Consider the following 18085-nt stretch of genomic DNA (forward strand, 5'->3'; position numbering starts at 1 on the left):
TGTAGTTTACAAGTTTAAGAGTTAAAGATGGCACAAATTCTTTTTTTTTTTTTTGTTCCTTAAAATTAGACAAATTGCACTTGTGGTATTGTTACGGAAATAATCCTATAGATTTTTGTAAGAAGTGATGTAGGTAGGAAACAAAAAAGGATTGATAAATCCTTTTTGGATAAATCTTTTTTGGATAACTTACAAATAATCCCCTTATAGTTTTATCTATTGCCACATGACTTCTTTAACATTTTAAAATATCCATTTTACCTTCAATAATTTCATGTAAAGTAGAAACTTGATGGAAAATAACCTATGTAATGTCGTTAGTTGAAATACTAGTACGTACTACCCTTATTTAAATACTAAATCAGATAACGACTTAATCACCTTATATAAAACTGCGAGAGACTATGTGGATAAATGCAAAAATTACAAGGGATAAAATAAATATTTATACAAACTATAGGAGGATTAAGTAGATATCACGATTTGATCACACCCACTTTCGAAGTGTGTCTCGTATAATTGTCGTAATTGATTGTGTATTTTGTTTATTTTACACTTTATATAAATCTACAGGGAATTATTTGACTATTTTGAAATCTTAAGTAAGTCATCTGACATTATGTAAAATTATAAGGAATTAAATGCAATTTACCCTTTTTTGGGGTTAATCTCAGATTTACATTCAATAATAATGCAGCAATATTCTCATTGATGATTAGTTTCTATAAACTCAGATTATCCCATTAACTCCACGTTCATATCATTTCTGTCGGCATCATTCTTAGCCCCACTTTTTTTTCCAAAAAAAAAAAAAAGGCCCCACGTTTGAGATAATCATTTGTTTTTGGTTTCTTGCTGCATTCATGTATCAGTTTTCACCTAATATATGTACACACACACGTGTATGCTTACACACATGCATACATATATACATTTATATGTGTGTGTAATACACTGCATGTCCATTGTCCAACCATTGTCTGCTTAAGCCATTTCTGTTTTCTTGAACTTCTATGACCCCAGAAAATAGTTGTTTGGTTGTTCCCTCTATTTCCGTGCTTTCTTGAACCAATGGAGTCTAAATTTTACATTTACATGGTTGACAAAAAAAACCTGCAGAAAACAGAAAATACAGAGGTTCTAAATCTTTTTTGTGCTATTGCACGTTGATTTCTGGATTTCTACCAATTTTGATTGTAACCCTTTTTTTTTCAAGTGTTGTCTGTGTACATACTAGAGCATTTCAAACTATATTAGAATTGGTTTGCATATAAGCACACAACAAATTCTGGGCCCGGAGCTTATTCGTTGCTCATTCTGAACCTTGAAGTTGCCAAGTTGGAAGCCATTGGTTTGTGGAAACCATGGCTTCACTTATGCGTAATTTGTGGGCATCTTCTTCATTTGCTTTAACAGAGTTCAAGCCTCAATCCAGAGCTCAAATTAGATGTTCAACAGCTCAGGAGTCCTCTATCTTGTCGACTGATACTGTTAGACTTAATGGAGTTTCTTCAGCTAAGAAGCAGGAGATAACTAATCCGATGATGGATAGGGGGACTGGTCATTTACCTGCTGGTGCAAGTACTAGAGAGAAGAAGAAGAAGGGAGAGGAAGAAGTTATGCAAGAAAAGCTGAAACCGTTGTGGGATGATGGGTATGGAACTCGGAGTGTGAAGGATTACATGGACTCAGCAAAAGATGTTATTAAGCCTGATGGTGGACCTCCAAGGTGGTTTTCACCTATAGAATGTGGTCCTCCATTGAAGAATTCACCTGTTCTTCTCTTTCTACCTGGTAAATGATGCTTTGCCAGTAGTCTTGAACTCGAACTGCTACTTTTCTTTTGTAGAAAGTGCATAGAAGATGCATGATTAGTCTAGATTTTAGCTTATGTTCTTATGGTCTGTACGGAAGATTTGAAATGAAGTAAGAGCTTTACTTGCTTTCTGGAAGTTTTAAATAGGCTTTTCCTCCTAGTTTAGGATACTTATCTGCATATTGCTTTGGTTTGTGTAGGGATGGATGGCCTTGGATTGGGGCTCATGTTGCATCACAATGCTCTAGGAAGGTCACTATTGGTTTTATAAACTCTTTCTTGTATACTTCTGAGACTAACTAGTTCTAGGCTTCTAGCAGTCACTGAAAATAGTAAATGGTACTATCATTTTAGTTGGTTTGAACTATGCATGAACACCTGGTCTAAGAACTGAACTTGTAGCAATCAATTTTCACCTGAAATTAGTACTTTCTCAATTACCTTGTATCATACTTTGATTCCGTCAAAGTCTTCTTAGGGTCTTCGCTTAAATTATTTTAGTTTTCGTTCTGTAAGCCAGAGTAGCTCTGTTTAAAGAGAATTTAATCTACTTTTCTTGATAAATGCTACACAAACACCAAGTCATATTCCTCGTCAACTCAATGAGGTACTTAGATGTGTATTGAGTGAAAAGAATTCAGGGTTCATTAATTCTTTAGGTATATGTCTAGATTGTAAAATTGGAATGATGTAAATTGCTTCATTTGAACCTTGGAGTACATATTGATCGACCCATACAACTAATTACTTTGTCATCCTTCTTACTATCGTCCCATAATTATGAACTTTCATCATTTTACCAAGGAGGCAGGTTGTGCATATGTTATCATTCACTACAATAGAAAATATAATGCTTCATGCATTAACCAAGATGAAGAGTGGTTTGAAACCTCTTAGCTGTGAATATCAAAGACTTTTGTAGATGGAGCGTTTGCTTCAGCTGATATACATACCTTGTAACAATGTTTACAGCAATACTAGTTGACTTTTGGGAAAAAAGGGGGTGAGGGGAGGGGACTTTTATGTGCCTGCTTCATTCGAGTAGCCTTCTTCTGAGTTAGCAGATTTCTCTTCAAATCTTGTTGATATCCAAATAGGACTTCCAAAAGTTACCATGATCTTTTTTCATGCAAACTCAGAACCTGTCTGACCTCCTGATCCAGGATTTCCAGGGACTCATAGCTATTATTCGAATCAAGCATAGAAAAGCAGGTAAGTTCATGAAAGAGTAGAAAAAAGGACTTGAAAAAGAATTCCAATCACATAATTGACTCATATCCTTAACATAGTTTCCATCTGTAAAGTTGGGAATCAAATGTTGTAGAACTTTCTGTCCATCTATCTGCATTGCTGTATTGAGGAGGTTTATGATCTTTGTACTGGATTCTCAGACTAATATATGCTAAATGAGGAACTTAAAGAACCGAGTACAATTACATGAGTGTCAATGTTTCTCTTACATTACTTATTACTAATGGATGACCACTCTTGCAGGGTTTTTGAGGTATGGTGCCTTCACATTCCTGTGAAAGATCGAACACCATTTGAAGGTAATTAAAATTTGTTCTTGTTTGGAGATGGTTTCTCTTTTTTCCTAACCCATAAAATTTTGGTTACTAAAGAGTAGATCACATCCTGATGATCTTTATATATTGATTTAAGGTTTTGCTCTATCAGATTATTATCTCAAGGTGATATAAGGTTTTGATCTCCTCACTTTCCCATTGTCTGGTTATCTTCTGTTTATGTCCACCAACACGTACTCTTGGGTGATAGTTCTTCCCCTTGTAAGTACTGCTCTGATGATTTAAAACTCCAAATTTAGGCTTTGACAATATTCCATATAAGGTTCTGACTTCTGAACGAGAGACATATGGAGCTATCAGGTTAATATTGAAAGACACTGAGAAAGCTCTAATATATAACATGCTCCTTCAGCTTGTAAAATTTTCTCTTGAAAACTGAGTCTTCTATGGGAGAAGTATCAAATCTCACAGATGAAGAACTGGTCAAATTCAAAAGCAGCAAAATGCTATGCAAATCTCGGCAACCACTGATGCTTTATAAGATAATACTGGTTATAAAGCAGGAGAATTGCATCAAATTGTGTCTCTATGAGCAAATGATTTGTGGCATCATGCATTTGAAATGACCTGGATGTATTAACTACTCAATCATGTTTTTCATTCTTTGGTTCTAGAGGAACGAACTGCTTAATTCTTTTGCAAAAAAAAGGTTCTCAATGACTAAATGAGACCACAATTGGTCTGAAATTAAAAAAAAAAAAAAAGAATCATTGGAAGACTTAGAATTGTGAGCCTAAACATCAATACTCTAGTTTTGGGGATGATTTTTGCAACTGACTATGAAAAACCAAAATTGCTTGTGCTTGGCAAAGCAGTTACATGGATTTCACCGGTGGATTAATGTGGCATGATAGGATGGTAGCAAAGTAAACTTATTGGACATTGTATTGAATAGATTGTGCCTGATACTTCACAATCAAGAATTACCAGTAAGATCGAGGCTAGATCCAGCCTGTAATACAACTTGGGATAATCATCAAGCTGTTCCTTGTACATGCTGCAGTTGGGGAACTTAAGAAATGGTAGGTGGAGATTAAACGAGTTACTTGTTGTACGAAGTCACGATATATTCCTCTTACATGTAGTCAAATTCCTCAGAAGAGCTACTATTTTACTGGGAAATGGTTGTGTGATAATGGTTCTCCAATGCATCATTCTTATTTTTTTTCAAATGATTAATGCTTGCGATTCAAAAGATGTTGGGAATAATACCATTTGAACAACTTACTCCTCTGACCACAATAGCAACTACTATCCCTTTCATTTTCTCAATGAGATTTGGCTTAACTGTGAAATAATCTCTCTGGTATCTTTGATTTCCTTCCTATAGTAAATGAGGATGAAGGATGAGGTATATCTTATGCTTGTGTTATTCACCAATACCGTAATTGTAAACAGACATGGTAAACTTTGTTGAGGAAACTGTGAGGAATCAGCATGCTTCGTCTCCAAATAAGCCAATATATCTTGTGGGAGATTCATTTGGAGGATGCTTAGCACTTGCAGTTGCTGCACGTAATCCGGTCATTGATCTTGTATTAGTATTAGCTAATCCAGGTATGTCTAAGTGACAGTCCATCATTCTATTTTATCTTGAGTCTCTGCTGATTAAATTTACATGTTACCTGGTAACTATTGTTTGCTTCCATTTTTTTCAGCAACGTCATTTAATAGGTCACAGCTGCAACCTTTGCTACCTTTCTTGGAGGCTATACCTATTGAACTTCATTTTACAGTCCCTTACCTTTTAAGCTTTGTCATGGGTACGTTAGAATTCTTAAATACATAAGTTTACTATTCAACAGTCTCAGCATAGAATCTTGAAATATTACATGGTTTAATCTCTGATCATTCTCTAGATATGGTCCTACATGCTGCCTCCATAAGCATTACCCCAGTGCATAAAGACATCTTTTAACATTTTGTGCTTTTAGAACCATCGCTTTTATGTAGTTCACTATATTAATTGTACATGTTGCGAAATATGTTGCGGTAGCTTAAGGTGATTGGGTACATCATAAGCTACATCTGCTGAACCATATATGAAAGCTCCTATGTTGTTGCAATTGCAACATAAATGTCTCACTGTGAGTTCAATAAACCATAAACCACAACTGTGTAGTGGCATGCATAAACTCTCAAGAATAGTTTGGCTAGTTATGCTAGCATTTCTTTGGAAGGACTGCTGAAGTTGTTGTCTGCAGAGTATGTGACACCCTACAAGTTGCTGAACTGGGAAATCTTCCTTTGGATCATTACCATAAAAACTTCCAGGCTTACTTCTAGAAATACTCTTTGCTAACCTCATATCCGCATGGTTTCGCACATTTCCACAGCCTATTGATATTGTATGCCACGTGTCAAAACGCCTAGTTTGTAGATGTTAAGGCCAATAACCATTATCCAAAAGAGTAATATAACATCACTTGTTAGTTTTACTGAAAGCCTCAAAATGTTTTCTTCTCCTTGAATTCTGTCATTAAATTCTTTGAGTTCTGCAAAGCAATTATGCAGATGATTCAAGTTAGAAATGAATTTTTTCTGAGAGAATCATTTTTCTTTCCTTCCTTCTTTTGCCTTTTTTTTTTTTTTTTGGTATTGAAGAACTAACCCTTCTAAATTTGCTGTAAATGCCTTTTTTTTTGTCTCTTTTGGTGCCATGATGGTTATCCATCCTCCTGAAAGTTTTAATCATTTGATGCCGTCTGTAATTTCCTTTTCCTTTCAATTTTGTTTTAGTTGGCGATGTCAAGTGCTTATCGTTTTCCCTGCTCTAAATGAAATAGCATCCTATGGTTGTATCAGGTGAACCAGTGAAGATGGCAATGGCTACTGTTGATGCTACTCTTCCTCCACGAATAGCTCTAGAACATTTGGCTGGCAATCTTACAGCTTTGTTACCACGACTTTCAGTGAGTTGCAAAAAAATATTTTTTAATAACATTTTCCCTTCTGTTAGAACCCTCTTTTTTTCTCAATTTTTTCTGAACTGTCTCTTTTCTTGTTAATATCATATAGATTACTTGCACATCATATCAAGTTAATATAGATATTAGTGGATTCAGTAGTTTGTTAATTTGAAGAGTTTTAATGCCATGTATAAATTTCTTTGCTTTCAAGATGGCAGTCTCACTTCTTAGGCTTCTCTGAGTAAGCTTTTGAGACAAGTCCTGACAAACTAATTGGCATAAACAGGGATCACAGAGGCAGAGAATTCCGTCAGATATTGAGAAACATCTAGGAAAGCATTGGAATGATGGAGAACTGCTTATGAGTTCCTTAATGCTCCTTATTTCCTGTAGTAGTAATTTACGTCTCTATATAGTTAGTGGATAGATATGTTCCTGGAGGTAATGACTTCCATGACATAGTCATGATAGTAGGAATAGATGCCAAAAACCAGAAAAAAACTGATCAAGATATTTAGCTGACCTTAAAAGTAATAGAATATGAATTGATGGCGAAAGTTGAGCAATAAACGGATATAACAACAGATTAAGTTATGTAACAAGATAGCAATTATACCACAAGGAGCTTTAAAAGGAAGTCAGGACGTAACAGAGGCTGTTCATTCGTTAGTTTGTAAAAGAGAAGATATCGATGCTAAGATCTTAGATTATAAGATGAGGGAAAATGGACAGAAAAGTAGAAGGAAAGGAGAAGATGAGGGAAGAGAGACCACATCAATCTGTTCTCACATTGCCCATTTTGCATTCCCTAAACCCGAAACTATAATGTGACAAATAAGCACAAGGATTCCTAACATTAAAACCATATTCTAGACTTCGTAGCATGAAATCATGTATCTGAATCAAAATCCAGCTAAAGTGAACCAAGATGAGATTATGGTCTAGATTGCAGGGCTTATACTTATGGCACTCCTAAATGGACTTCTTGACTTGAGAGTTCCACATTACCTATATATTCCAAACACTCGAATTTTGTGCTCCCTATCGCTTGTGGATACATATCAATTTAGAAAGGGTAAATCACATCAGGCTATACTTATCTGATTTCAGTTGTCTTTCAATACTTCTTTCAGGTATTGGCTGATATTATACCAAAGGACACTCTTCTCTGGAAGCTCAAACTTCTTAGATCGGCTGCCAGTTATGCTAATTCCCGTCTTCATGCTGTTACAGCTGAAGTACTAGTGCTTGCAAGGTTTTCTTCCCTGTCTTGATCTGTACAAGCTTTAACATGCATAATATTTCTTCCTTTTGTTTTTTGCTTTCTTGAATATCTCGTGGAGTGATCACCTTGAGAGCAGATTAGGTGTTTATCCGTAAACATCCTTTGATACTGCTTTCACAATAAATCTCTATCCTTCTTAGTTGAAAAGTGAACTACTGGTATGAATACCCCTTAATCTTTTTGTACATTTCAAAGTCTACCTTTAGTTGAAACAAAGAAAATCAAGGGGGAAGAGAAATGAATAATGTAGGAATAGCTATTGAAGAATATATTTTGTCTAACTATCTTACTTTGCATAATGCTTGGGTCTATTAAGCAACAGGCAACAGCTAGTGGAGTAGGTGGGGCGTTCTTTGTTTCTCAGTTCTTTGACCACTTAGATGTTTTAATTCAATTTTTAACAAAATAAATGTAAAGAATGAAAATGGCAACAAACCTTCTTCATTTTATCATTTACCAGTTTTGTGTAAGGATCCACTGGCTACTTTGACTGTGCTCTGACAACATAAGATAATGCTGCACATTCAGAATTTTACGTGTTATGCATCCCTCTATTCTTAAAGATGATTCTATCTTGACTGATATTTTTAAGTCATAAATTTGAAATGAATAAAATATGATACGTCACCGTTGCATAATAACAAATACAAACCTTAACCAGTGATCATGCGAGTCTTTGGATGTAACTTGCAAGAAATTTCCCTTTTCTTTTCTGGACAGAAATTGTTCTAACAAGCCCTTTTCATTCCAGTGGCCAGGATAATATGCTTCCTAGTGGTGATGAAGCACAAAGGCTTGAAAGGTCATTAGGAAACTGCAAAGTAAAATACTTCAAGGACAATAGCCATGCCATTTTACTGGTAGGTGAAAATTTATGCTTTTTTGCTCTTTGAGAAAATTTTATGAAGGTTTTACCTTTCACAAATCTCTTAATAACTTGTAGTTCACTTCTAGTAACCAGTTTTGCAAAACATCAGTCCATGCAACTGTTGAGTTTTGTCACTATGTTATATATTACCTAATATTCTTTGGTGTAATTGAATGCTTTTTAAGTATGATTATCCTAGGGGTTAATTCCATTTTGTCCTCTCAAACGATGCACGAAATCCCATTTCAGTTCTTGAACTTCAAAATAGAACACTTAAATCCCTAAAGTACAATTTATGTTCTAGTTACGTAAAATCGGTGACAGAATCAAAAAACTTAACGGCGTATTAGAAATGTGGAGAACACGCTCCTATAGCATGATTGTATAACTGTTACAAACCGGAAAAAAAGAACATAAAAGTGATTTCATCTTTTGTAAGTGTTATAAGCCAAAAAAAGGACATAAAAGAAATTTCATCTTTTTCTTTTTTTGTTGTCTTTTCCCTCTTCATCATTCCTTTTTTTTTTTCCTTTTTTTCTTCTTCCATCAGGCCCTTTTCTCAACTTTTCCTACCAATATCAAGAAAAAAAGGATGGAGTTCACCGAAAAGAATCCAACCAATTGATGCAGTAGACAACCTCTTTTCCCTTCCCCTTATAGTTGTCATTCACTCTCCAGTTTTTTCTTCCCTAAGTAGCATTATCACCAATAGCAGTAGCTTCTTCGTCGGATCCGAACTACTGCCGAAGTTTGACACAACCCAAGTGGTAGAAGGGAGATGGCTAGAAACTACAAAGCAGACTGGGGTAACAACCACTGCTTACAAGGGCGTAAAGGGTTACTGGATGAGGAGAGGATACGAGAAACTAGATGGGAACGGTAGTCGACGAAGGAAGAGAAGGGTGGTGGAGTTGGCGGCCGAAAACGGGTCAAGCCGGAGGAGGCTGTTCTGGAGGATAAGGTTGACTCCCAGGCTGAAGCTGAAACTGAGATTAAGATTCTCGCCCAAGAAATTTATCCTGGGACTTCGGGATGCCTACATTAATTTGATGACCAAGCTGGCCAGCAGCCGGTTCGTCAACAGCAGGGTTGCCGGATATCCTGGGGAGGGCATCAGCGGGTTTGGGTTGCGCCCGCTCAAAGAGTACGACGAGAAGATGATCGTCGAGATCTACAAGTCTTTGGTGATGGCTCAGGGCCACCAATTGGTGAATCCTGGCGTCGTTGTCGCAGTCGCACCCCCACAAAATTCCCACTCTTCCGACGGTAACTGAATGCTGATGGACTACCAAATTCATCTCATCTCATCGCATCGCATACTTCTGCTGTGCCTATGCCTATCAATGATCAATCAATAAATTCCATCCCTTTAAGAAAACCACCTAGTCGCAAACCCTCCACACACTCCACCCATTAGTAGAAATTTTTGTTTGCCAATCAAATCAATTTTACCTCTTGTAAGTAATTGTTACAGTCAAATGAATACTTCGGTCGTAATAAATTTAAGTCTGCTTTGTAGTTTGTAGTTTTCGTGTGAAAATCAAGTACAAAAGATGAAATCACTTTTATGTCCCTTTTTTTTTGGTTTGTAACACTTACACAATCATGCTATAGAAGCGTGTTCTCCACATTTCTAATACGCTGTTAAGTTTTTTGATTCTGTCACCGGTTTTACTTAGCTGGAACATAATTTGTAGTTTAGAGGCTTAAGTATCCCATTTTAAAGTTCAGGACTGAAGTGGGATTTCGTGCATAGTTTGAGGAGACAAAATGGAATTAACCCTTATCCTAGAGATTAAGATGTAACAGTAATCATGTCAGTCTTCTACTTGGTTGAAAGAGCATCAAACATCAATGTACCATTCCAGAATGGGTCCGACAAGAATCTGGGTAACTGGGTTTAAAGGGTTTTTGATATGTCCATAGGAGGACCTAGTACAGTAGCAAACACAAGCCTGAAAATAGATCAGCTTTAGTTTTTTTGGCTGTAAAAACTTATTTATAAAAAGTGAGAAAGAAAATTTAGCCAAATTTGCTTAAAATCTTTGGCTGCTTCATGGGTCAAACGAAAATAATTTTCGCAAAACATTTTGAGTTACTCTTGAGCCTACACAAAACTTGTGCCAAAATGGTCTTATCCCAGAGCTTCAGTTTTTTATGTTTAAACTCTTCATAGAAAATGGCCTGTTTGGTGGGGAATAAATGCATTAAACTACAGATCAAAGCTATGAAACATATGCTTCATTGCATGTAGATCAAATTGTCTTGCAATCTCCCATCTGTCAACACACAAAAACTATCACTCCAAGTTGCTATAGCATAGAATCCAATTGATAGCATTACTATCCCAGGCATTTAATGGGGTTATTTGTTGCAAATTTCAATAAATTTTTTTATTAATCAAATCTTAGATGTATTGCAGCAAATTCACCGTATAAGGTCTTGAAAATTAAGTGCAAGAGTTCGTCATGCAGGAAGATGGGGTCAATTTGTTGACTATTATCAAAGGTGCTTTCAAATATCGTCAGTCAAGAAAGCATGATGTTGTCATGGACTTTTTACCTCCTAGTGATTCAGAGTTCAAGCAAACACTTGAGAGTCATAAGTAAGTATGCGTCATGTGATGTAGTTCTGCTCTACAACTTTTTCTTTAATGGTCTTCACAAAGGAAAAATTGGAATACTTTCTCAATGACATATTATTCAACTTGGGCGGAGTTTAGGTTGGCATCTTTACTTCACTGCAGGTGAAATTTGTTTAGAATTAGACAAGTTATAATTCTTGGAAGCTTTAAGTTTCTGAAAAATTCTTAATAGAAAAGGCAAACAGTTGAATAATGTGATGAAAAGTAAGTTTTGCTTTCCTGTAGTAGTCAGAGAATTTGACATTAAGCGTGTCTGATGCAAGTAGTCAGTTAAGGACCTAAGATAGTAGCTTTTGGGGGGGCAAGGAAGAATCATGCTTGTCTATGGGCTTTCTTGCAGATTCCATTAAACTTTTCTGAAATGTAGCCTAATATTTGTGGTTGATAATCTGCAATAAACCATTTGTGAGCCTTTTAATTTGTGAACTCATGAAGTGTGTGTGTTGCTGTTGGACGTTTTCATGAGCTAGGTGGTTCAGTCATTCCTCAACCTTTTGGATCATTAAGAGGGTCCTTCATATATAATGTCTATAAATGTCCAAGCATATGTACCGCTGTTTGCCCTCCCAAATTGCAACTGGAGACTTCTTGTACCAGATTGCATTGATACTTCTCTCTGTCAATACCTTTTTAAGGTGCTGTAGCAATTTTTTATACCTCTTGTTGTAATAATTATGGTTCCGCTTTCTTAGTACCTTATTTTAGGCTTTCCAAATATCAATAATTAAACTTCCAAACGTGTTACTAATAAATATTTCTCTTTTACTTTTTCCATGTGTCGCATTTTCTGTGTCTTCTTCTCTTCTGAGGTACATTATCCTCACATCTAACGAGTAAGTTGGTGTTTGAAAGTCATCATTAGTCCTTTGAACCTCTTTCTTGGTTGAGCATCTGAACAAATATATCCAGAAAATTTAAGTATTACAAAAGCTTATGCTCAAATTTAAATGCTTATTTCTATCAGCAATACCTGCATTAAGGTTCTTCAGCATGGAAATAGAACATTGTCATTACATGTATTCCTAACTCCCACGCGGCACCACTGATTTTGGCTAGTATGTGAAGCCTCAGTTGGGTTGGGAAGAAGTCTTAGGTCATTCTGGACTTTAAAATTTGATATCTCTTGACAATTCTTGCAGAATTTACCGGTATCTTATTGGCTCGGTAATGTTTTCCACATTGGAGGATGGGAAGATAGTGAGAGGCTTGTCAGGGGTTCCAAGTGAAGGTCCAGTCATACTAGTTGGTTATCACATGCTGTTAGGTTTGGAACTTGTTTCTCTTGTTGAAGAATTCCTGAGGCAAAGGAAAATTCTGGTCCGTGGTATAGCACATCCAATGCTATTCTCACAGTTGGTGGAGACTGATGTAAAAGAGTTTACATTCTTTGATACGTTTAAAATTTATGGTGCAACACCCGTCAGTGCAACCAACCTTTTCAAATTGTTCAAAACAAAATCACATGTTCTTCTTTATCCTGGTGGTGCTCGTGAGGCTTTGCATCGTAAGGTATTTCACAGTAACTCTTAATAAATGTGACTAATCTACCGTACTTCAGATGGCTTTAAGTATTTCCCTTTTGAATCTTGTGAGATTATGGCTTAGTTAAATCCTTAGGAATGCACTTTGATATGCATGTTAAGAGACTGCACATAATCATCCTGATGGCATTGGGATGGCTTATCAAAATGTATAGCCCGTTTTTAGCATATGCCCTGCTTCAAATTTCCATAGCTTGTCATACATTTCAGCTTGCATGACAATGAATTTTTAAGTAGTCATTTGCACCACTGCTACTTGGATATTGCTTAATATGATCACAAGCCCCTGTTTGCTGCAGGTGTTGATTGAGACCTTGTTTTCCCACAGCAACAGGAAAACGTGTACTATTTGTTTTGATGACTTTCACTTTGTTGTTCTCATCCATAATGTCATTTCCAGCATTAATACATGCTCTTGCTTACTTTCTCAGGGTGAAACGTACAAGTTGTTTTGGCCTGATCAGCCAGAATTTGTGAGAATGGCAGCTAAATTTGGTGCCACAATTGTACCATTTGGAGTCATTGGAGAGGACGACATGGCAGAAGTAAGTTTACTCCCTTTACAAGATAAACTTTCTTGATTTATTTTGTCAATCTTTCCTTGGTTAAATAAGACATACAATAGAGCTCAAGGATACAACACACATGCTGGTCACAAACTGATGCAGGAATCTGTGCTAGCTTTGTATTCCATGATTCTCCACATGGGCATGGAATTTCAACCTATCAAAAGGCAATATCTGTTCCAATTTCCTTATACAAGCTAAAGAGGCTATATTAGCAGGGAGAAGCCATTACAGTGTCCTTAAGTATCAATGGCATATGTCAATCATGTCACATTAAAACGCGTTGTATTGATTTTTTATCTTCTAACACTATAGCTAATCGAAAGCTTTTAGGTTTCACCGATTTAATTTTCCTTTTGGCTAAATCAGAAGGTTAAATGTGGACCACGACGGACAGTTGTGGCAGCCTGTGGTGAACAGCAGTATGTTTCATTAAGTGTGTTCTGATGTGAAATTCTTTTGTAATTGCAGTTAGTCTTTGACTATAATGACTTGATGAAGATCCCAGTGCTGAATGACTACATTAGAAAAAAGAACGAAGACTGGAATTTTAGAGCAAGGTAATGACCCTTTATCGCTCATACCGTTCTTCTCAAGCCTCTTAGACAACTAGATTTTCCACCGATGAACATTTGAAATAACCAATGTGGTTGCGTTGCAGAGCTCACGCGACTGGAGAGGTTGCAAACCAAGAATTACATTTGCCAGGCTTTTTGCCTAAGGTTCCTGGCCGCTTGTACTATTTGTTTGGGAAGCCTATTCAGACAAAAGGAAGGCAAGAGTTGTTGAAAGACAGAGAAAAAGCAAGAGAGCTGTATCTCCAGATAAAGTCTGAAGTTGAAAACAGCATGGCCTACTTGCTTAGAAAAAGGGAGGAAGATCCTTACAGAACTATCTTGGACAGAACAGCATATCGGGCATTTTTTGCTCCAATAGATCAAGTCCCAACCTTTGATCCCTGAATCATGATTTGCAAACATACTTCTCACTGCAAAGTAGAATAGGACTTATAGCAGATTGTCAAGCTATGATGTTGACAATCATTCTTTCCCCTGCATATTCTTTTTCTGCTCTACAGTTAAGGAATGGTGGGGGTATAAAGTTGATGTAATTGAATTACATATATAGTAGCTTGTAACCATGTGTATAAACACGGGGCACATATTTGAAGATATATTAGAAAACTAATTTGATTTGGTGGAACACCTATTTGAAGAGATATATTGTCACATCCCATACCATGGAACACAATACTGCTGTACTCTGTGACTAATTCACAAGACACAAGGTAATGAAGCTAAACCAATTTCAAATCCATCAAAATATCCACTTAGTCTACAACCAAAGCCAACATTTTTCCCTTCACAACCATAGTGAATATAGTCATGATATGCATTTACGAATTCAAGTCCAAGGATCGAACCTGATTACAGATATATACACAATTATTATCAAATGTTTATAAGGTCAAAGTGATAGGGGGAAACACCTCGAGAGAGTCCACCAAAGAACCCAATATGTAAATCAGGAGCCCAACTCTGACCCAAAACCTTAACTCATTAGGTTTTGGGTCCTTACTTACATATTATCAATGGTAGAGATTATGGCATAAGATGATGGCAGAAATTGTAGCAAAGATTATGGCATAAATCATGCCCAAGATTTGTTCATTAATTGTGTATATATACTTACCTAGAATAGAATATCAGTAATTAGGACATTAACTGTAATTAGCTATGTATAGATGACTACCTAAAATAGATTGTACAGAAATTCTTATTTAAGGGAAATGATCATCAAGTAAGAGGGCATTCAGCCAATTTACTCAGAAATTGTCATGGTACCAGAGCTAGTCTCTTGAATCCATAGCTGAATATTTGAATCATTTAGTTTTCTGGGTTGATTAATTTCTAATCAACATTTTGGCTTTGAGATTTTTTTTCAATCAATTTTGTGATTTCAAAATTGCATTGAATTTTTTTTCTTTCTCATTTTTTAAGAATGTCTATTGAGAATTCTTTTGGAAGCTCACCTACAGAGACTTCGGCTATCAAATTTACAGGAAAGAATTATGCGGCCTGGGAATTTCGATTCAGAATGTTTCTGAAAGGGAAGGAGCTTTGGGATCACATTGATGGGACTTCTCCTGCTCCCGAAAATGAGAAAGAACTTGGTCAATGGGAGGCAAAGGATGCTAGAATTATTTCTTGGATTTTAGCTTCCATTGAAGCTCATATGGTGAACAATTTGCGTTCATTTGGTACAGCTAGGGAGATGTGGGGTTATCGCGGCGCATATATCATCAGAATAATACTGCAAGACGATTTCAGCTTGAACACGAGATTAGTACCTTCAGTCAAGGTAATCTCTCTATTGAGCAATATTATTCTGGATTTATTAATTTATGGAGCGAATATTCTGGTCTTATCTACTCTAAGGTACCTAAGGAGGCCTTAGGCAGCCTTCAACAGGTTCATGAAGTTAGTATGCGTGATCAATTTTTGATGAAACTGAGATCAGAATTTGAGGTTACTCGGGGTGGATTGCTGAATCGAAATCCGGTTCCTTCTTTGGATGTTTGTCTTGGTGAATTATTACGGGAAGAACAGCGATTGGCTACACAATCTGTTCTAAGTGCATCTGGAGGGACATCAGAAGTGGTCAATGTTGCTTATGCTGCACAAGAGAGGAATAGAGGAAAGGGATCAATGCAGTGCTACAGCTGCAAGGAGTTTGGACATATTGCTCGCAATTGTGGTAAGAAATTTTGCAATTACTGTAAACAGAATGGACATATTATCAAGGACTGTCCTACACGACCAGAAAACAGGCGAACTCAAGCTTTTCACGCTGCAGTTCCAGATCCTACTGTTATCGATCCTCCACTTACAACCACAAGCACCAATCAGGCTGTTCTTACTCCAGAAATAGTCCAACAGATGATTCTCACAGCATTTTCTGCCCTTGGGCTTCAGGGCCAAGGTAAGACAATCTCTTCTACTTGGTTTGTTGATTCTGGAGCATCCAATCATATGACCGGCTCTACTGATTCGTTACAGAATTTGCAGCAGTATACTGGTAGATAAAATATACATATTGCTAATGGTAGTAATCTTCCAATTACAGCCATTGGTGATCTTGGACATTCTTTTTGTCATGTTTTTGTCGCTCCTAAGTTGTCTACTAGTTTAATTTCTGTTGGTCAGTTGGTGGATGATAACTGCATTGTCAACTTCTCTCATGATGGTTGTCGTGTGCAGGATCAGATGACGGGGAAGTGATCGCAAGGGGGCCTAAAGTGGGAAGATTATTTCCGTTGCAATTTGCTATTCCTACACCTTTATCTTTAGCCTCTATGATTGTTGAAAATAAGGCTGACGTTTGGCATAGGCGATTAGGTCATCCAAATAATGTGATATTATCTAATTTGATGAAGCGTGGTCTTCTTGGAAAAAAAGATCAGTGTTCTACTCTTGCATTGTCTCTTGATTGTTCTACTTGTAAGTTAGGAAAAAGCAAAACTTTACCTTTTCCTACTTATGGTAGTAGTGCTAATGCATGTTTTGAGATAATACACAGTGATGTTTGGGGCATTACTCCTGTCATTTCACATGCGCATTATAGATATTTTGTGGCGTTCATTGATGACTATAGTCGGTTCACATGGATATATTTTTTGCGCACCAAAGCTGAGGTATTTACTGTTTTTCAAACTTTTGTGGCTTATATTGAGACACAATTTTTCACAACTATTAAGATTTTCCAATCTGATAATGGTGGCGAATATGTGTCACATACCTTTCAAGCCTTCTTGCAACATAAAGACATTCTCTCTCAGCGATCATGTCCTTATACGCCCCAACAGAATGGGGTGGCTGAGCGTAAAAACCGTCACTTGTTGGATATTGTTCGAACATTACTCTTACAGTCTTCAGTGCCGTCTAAATTTTGGGTTGAAGCTTTGACAACTGCAGTGTATTTGATTAATCATCTGCCTTCTCAACAATTGGGTTTTGACTCTCCTTATTATCGCCTTTTTGGTGTCCATTCTGATTATCACATGTTACACCCATTTGGCTGTGTTTGTTTTGTTCACTTGCCACCTCATGAGCGTCACAAGCTTACAGCCCAATCAGTTCGGTGTGCTTTTGTGGGTTATAGCACCACTCAGAAAGGATTTTTATGCTATGATGCTGTTGCTAACCGTTTCCGCGTTTCTAGAAATGTAATTTTCTTTGAGCATGAGTACTATTTTCAGCAGCATGTTTTGCCTTCCAAGCGTGTCCTTCTTTCTAGCTTTGATGATATCTCGCCACCAATTGAGCGTTTTAAACCCGGCATTGTCTATCAACGACGTAGGGCCCCATCATCACAAATCCTTCCCCGACCCTGAACCAATGCTTGCTCCAGTGGTTCTTCGAAGATCTTCTCGTATCCGTCACCCTCCTGCTAGGTATGGCTTCTCTGCCACTTTAGCTAATACTGCAGTTCCTACCTCTTATTCTCAAGCAACTAAGCATGCATGTTGGGTAAAAGCTATGCAAGAAGAACTTCATGCTCTCCAGGAGAATCATACTTGGGATATTGTTCCATGTCCTAGTGGTGTTAAGCCCATTGGTTGTAAGTGGATCTATTCCATTAAGCTACGGTCTGATGGCTCACTTGATCGATATAAAGCGAGGTTGGTGGCACTTGGTAATAAACAAGAATATGGAATAAATTATGAGGAGACATTTGCACCCGTCGCAAAAATGACAACAGTGCTCCTTGTTCTAGTTATTGTTGCTTCTAAGGGCTGGTCATTGCGACAAATGGATGTTAAGAATGCCTTTTTAAATGGGGATCTTAAAGAAGAAATTTATTGACTCCA

General features: G+C 36.9%; 1 protein-coding gene across 1 annotated transcript; it reads left to right on the forward strand.

The window, feature by feature from the left end:
- Nucleotides 1-966: 966 nt before the first annotated feature.
- LOC113732704 (phytyl ester synthase 1, chloroplastic-like) lies at nucleotides 967-14418 on the forward strand. Its single transcript, XM_027258632.2, has 13 exons — nucleotides 967-1794; nucleotides 2017-2068; nucleotides 3311-3366; nucleotides 4801-4959; nucleotides 5061-5165; nucleotides 6208-6314; nucleotides 7445-7566; nucleotides 8348-8456; nucleotides 10939-11069; nucleotides 12248-12617; nucleotides 13081-13194; nucleotides 13687-13775; nucleotides 13877-14418. Exons 1-13 carry the CDS (start codon nucleotides 1365-1367, stop codon nucleotides 14175-14177), a joined length of 2145 nt encoding a protein of 714 aa, XP_027114433.1. The 5' UTR covers nucleotides 967-1364; the 3' UTR covers nucleotides 14178-14418.
- Nucleotides 14419-18085: the final 3667 nt, after the last annotated feature.

Source organism: Coffea arabica, chromosome 2e (genome assembly GCF_036785885.1).
Source record: "Coffea arabica cultivar ET-39 chromosome 2e, Coffea Arabica ET-39 HiFi, whole genome shotgun sequence".
Lineage (NCBI taxonomy): Eukaryota > Viridiplantae > Streptophyta > Magnoliopsida > Gentianales > Rubiaceae > Coffea > Coffea arabica.

What these genes read in the sequence shown, in the direction of transcription:
- LOC113732704 (XM_027258632.2), top strand. Translation starts at nt 1,365, where the DNA reads ATGGCTTCACTTATGCGTAATTTGTGGGCATCTTCTTCATTTGCTTTA. An exon ending in TGTTCTTCTCTTTCTACCTG is followed by an intron (nt 1,795 to 2,016) that starts GTAAATGATGCT and finishes TGGTTTGTGTAG; the next exon opens with GGATGGATGGCCTTGGATTG. An exon ending in CCTTTTAAGCTTTGTCATGG is followed by an intron (nt 5,166 to 6,207) that starts GTACGTTAGAAT and finishes TGGTTGTATCAG; the next exon opens with GTGAACCAGTGAAGATGGCA.